The 4095-nt window shown below is 49.1% G+C and overlaps 1 protein-coding gene across 1 annotated transcript in view; it reads left to right on the top strand.

Moving 5' to 3' along the window:
- The window catches only part of LOC102672890 (protein jagged-1), a 47959-nt gene extending 45137 nt beyond the window's left edge, over nt 1-2822 (top strand). Inside the window, exons 5-7 of the mRNA XM_006616483.2 lie at nt 1-154; nt 276-916; nt 1073-2822. The exon at nt 1-154 is cut by the window's left edge and continues 4 nt beyond it. Coding sequence (XP_006616546.1) covers nt 1-154; nt 276-916; nt 1073-2784 — 2507 coding nt within the window. The 3' untranslated portion in view covers nt 2785-2822. The remainder of the gene's footprint in view (nt 155-275; nt 917-1072) is intronic.
- Nucleotides 2823-4095: the final 1273 nt, after the last annotated feature.

The raw sequence follows: 4095 nt of genomic DNA, 5'->3' as shown, positions 1-4095 counted from the left end.
GCGGCACCTGCGTCGACGGGAAGAACGAATTTGTGTGCAATTGTCCACCGGCCTGGCAGGGAGTGCTTTGCCAATTCGACGTGGATGAGTGCGCCCTGAAGGAATCCCCCTGCAAAAATTCGTTGACCTGTGTGAATCTTGCCGGTGATTACAAGTGAGCGAGCGAGAATTTGTTTCATTATGTTTGATCATGATTTAAAAATTTAACATCGGTCTGATAGATAGATAGATAATTGTGTAAAGGATTTAATTAAAAAATCTCGGTCTCGTTTCAGATGTCGCTGCAGAAGTGGCTTCACGGGGAAGAACTGCACGAAGAACATCAACGATTGCATCGGCCAATGCCAACACGGGGCATTGTGCATCGATCTGGTCGACGATTATCACTGCAGCTGCACCGCCGGCTATTCGGGCAAGGATTGCGACGTGGACATCGACGAGTGCGCCTCGAAACCGTGCCAGAACGGTGGCGAGTGCAGAGACCTGGTGAACGCGTACGAGTGCGTCTGCCCTGTCGGTTTCACCGGATACCAATGCGAGATCGACAAGGATCATTGCAGCCCGAACCCATGCAGAAATTCGGCGCCTTGTTTCAACACGCAGACAGATTACTACTGCCACTGTCCGGAACAATGGCAAGGGAAGAATTGTTCCGAGCCAGCCTCCCATAATCCGCAATTCGGCATGATGGACGAGGAGTCCGGGTGCGGGAGTGAGGGAACACCATGCGGCGGCAGAGGCAGATGCAGCGGTGGCAGATGCATTTGTGACGCCGGGTATACGGGGATGCATTGTCACGAGAACATCAACGATTGCAGGGGTAATCCTTGTTTGAACGGTGGCACGTGTGTCGATTTGGTTAACTCGTTCCAGTGTATCTGTAGAGAGGGATGGACTGGAGATCTGTGCGATCAAGGTGAGCGATTGTTTCGTAGTTCGTGTTCTTGATTTGTTTCGTCGTATTAAATGCGATGAAAAAATTATCACGATCGACGAAAAGAAGAAATGATATCTCTAATAATTCTATAATATCTCTTTTTTATTATTAAATTATTCCTCATCGTTCCTTCAGACGTGGACGAGTGTACGAACTCACCCTGCCGCAACAACGGCACCTGCGTGGACGGTGTCGCAGACTTCACCTGCATCTGCAGAGGTGGATGGAAGGGCAAAACCTGTACTCTTCGCGCGGGACACTGCGAACCAGGTACCTGTCGCCACGGTGGAACTTGCCAAGATCGCGGAGATGGATTCACTTGTCACTGTCCACCAGGTTGGGAGGGAGCAGCATGCCACATAGCATCTCCAGCGTGCGCGAGCAATCCTTGCGAGAACGGAGCTACCTGCGTGAACACCGCCGATGGGAATTACAGATGCGTCTGTCGCGAAGGTTTCGAGGGTCCGAATTGCCGTCGAGACGTGGACGATTGCCAGCCATTGCCTTGCTTGAACGGGGGTAAATGCGTGGACGGGATCAACTGGTTCAGATGCGAGTGCGCGCCAGGCTTCACCGGTCCAGATTGTCGTATAAACGTGAACGAATGCGCCAGCGACCCCTGCANCACTGGATCCACGTGCGTGGACGGTATAGCGAGTTATACTTGCATTTGCCCGCCAGGAAGGACCGGGGCACGCTGCGAGATTCGTACAGCAGGTGGACCAGGATGCCCGGTAGCTAGTTGGGACGACGATTGCAACGTGTGCGAATGTCGTAACGGGAAGAACCAATGCAGCAATATCTGGTGCGGTCCTGGGAACTGTCTGAACGGTACATCGTGTCTGGCTCACGAAGTGTGCGTGCCCAGCCCGAACGAAAGCTGTCTAGCTCCACCGTGTCCAGCATGGGGCGAATGTCGCCCCGTGGAGACTGGAAGAAGAGTAGGACCGCCCGCTCTGCCCGCGCCGCCTTCCTGTTGGCCTGGACAAGCCACGCCGGGCCCAACCTGTTCCAGGCTCACCATCCTGTTAAGAAGAGACACTCTGGCCGCCAGTACATCGGTAGAAATCCTCTGTAGACGGTTGAGAAAACTGCTGTCCGATCCGAGAAGGCCACAGTCGATCGTTCTTCTGTGCGATCTTAAACCTGGTGATAACGATACAGTGGAAGTGACCATATTCTCGGAAGCAGCCGCGGATGCGGCCAGAGATCTAGGCGAAGCCCTTAGCAGACCCCTGGGCAGACCACTCGCTCTGGCCTCCGTGCTCGAGGTCAAAGTGGAGACGGCCTTGCTCAGCGAACCGAGTTCCGTAAACTCGAGCAGCGCGGGGAGCTACGTGGCCGTCCTCGGTGGAGCTCTGGCGACCGTTTTGGTCTTGGCTTTGTTCGGTGGGCTGTGGTATCTTCGAACGGTCAGGCAAAGATCCAGTCTGACCGCGACGACCAGCAGCGAGACATCGTTGCATCGACACCGCAGCGATTTGGACGAAAAGTCGAACAATCTTCAAAACGAGGAGAATCTTAGGAGATACGCGAATCCTTTGAAAGAGCAGGATCAAGGAGAACCAAGAGTGTCCGTGGTGAGACCTCTGTCTGGAACTTCGTTGGGCGCGCTGGGTGCAACAGAAGAGAGTTTGGAAATGGTCTCGGACGAGAGTAGACATCGGTTGCCACCACTTTACAAAGCTCCCAGCGCAGAAGCCAGGAACAATACCGCTAGTTTTACGTACGAGGAAGGGCCTCATAAACCGTACAGCAAACCTAGATTGCAGGAGCCGACGTATTCTCAGCAAGGGAGCAGCGGTCAGACATCGGGACCGCATCAAGTACTGACGGTACACGTGTAACGCGACAGACTCGCGGATGTTTCGTGAAAAATTTCACTCGGAAAAAAACACTTGCGAGAAAGGGACACGAAAACGTGGTGAAACGGAATTATCGGACTCGCTGTACCAAGTGTTTTCGCAACGATTAATTGCAACGAACAGACTGAAGAATTAATAATACACGATTCAACGGATATCGCTTACTTTAGAAAATGAAATTGCGAAAAATGCGCTGCCTTTTTTTATCCGCTAAAAATTAAGAAACCTCGAAACCGCGTTTTACTTCAAATCTTTTTTCCTTCTGCGAATTGATACGAAAACAAGGGAGATATTAAAGAATGTAGGAAGGTAGAGAAAGAGGAGAATTATTTTAACGTTATTTTATTAACGATATTAATATTGATTTATAATCAAAAATCGATCATTTCAACAAAATTGATTCATTAAACGAGAAAACATCGTTCTCTACCTTTCTCTAATATATCTCTCGCTAATAACGCAACGACAATAATTGACGGTCTACAATTATGTATCGACAAGTTGCCGAGTTGTTTTATCGTACTGTACATATGTACATAGCCCGTACTTATTAATTTCGCTAAGCCTGTATCACCTCTAAATGCCGTCGTCCCTTACTACGGACAGCCTTAAGATCTGATCTATCGACGTTTTATTCGCGTTACAATCCTAAACATTCCCCTATGATCCGAAGCTGAGAACACGGGCCAAGTGACGGCGTAGCAGGCCACCGTAGATATTGTAGAGCTATAATAGCACGTAGGCGAATTAATCTGCGCGAAAGCAGGCTTCGGACGCTCCGTCGGGCGATATTATTGTGATACTCATAGAGCGAACGAGAGAGAAAGAATGCGAGAGAGAATATTATCGCGCGATAAGATTTATCGGGTCCCTCGTAGCGCCCTCTTGGAAAAATCGTGAATCACGATTAATAACGATAACGTGTTAAGAAAAATCTTCAATTTGGTTTGCTAACTAAGTTTGCAACGGTTTGCATCCGTTTGCCGTAGTAATCAGTAGAATTACGCACGATTCTATCATTGCGATCCGTGATTTAATTGCACAAAAATTAATTAATTATTCATGGGATGTATCGTCGTATCCACGAGTCGATCTATAATGAAAAGGAAGTATTCTTTTTTATTTTTCCTGCGTAGAGGGTGAAGGGAGCGTGTAGGAATCGATAAGATGCGACACATGGCATAGCCATTCGCGTGATCGAAACGTTGTATGATGTAAATAAACCCATTACATAGATCCAGATAATTCCCCGTCCCACTTTGGATTGTATTTTATCTTATTCCCTCCTTTCTT

This window comes from Apis dorsata, unplaced genomic scaffold (assembly GCF_000469605.1).
Source record: "Apis dorsata unplaced genomic scaffold, Apis dorsata 1.3 scaffold_265, whole genome shotgun sequence".
Lineage (NCBI taxonomy): Eukaryota > Metazoa > Arthropoda > Insecta > Hymenoptera > Apidae > Apis > Apis dorsata.
The sequence above is the reverse complement of the archived record's forward strand: the minus strand, read 5'-3'. Positions and strand labels throughout refer to the sequence as shown.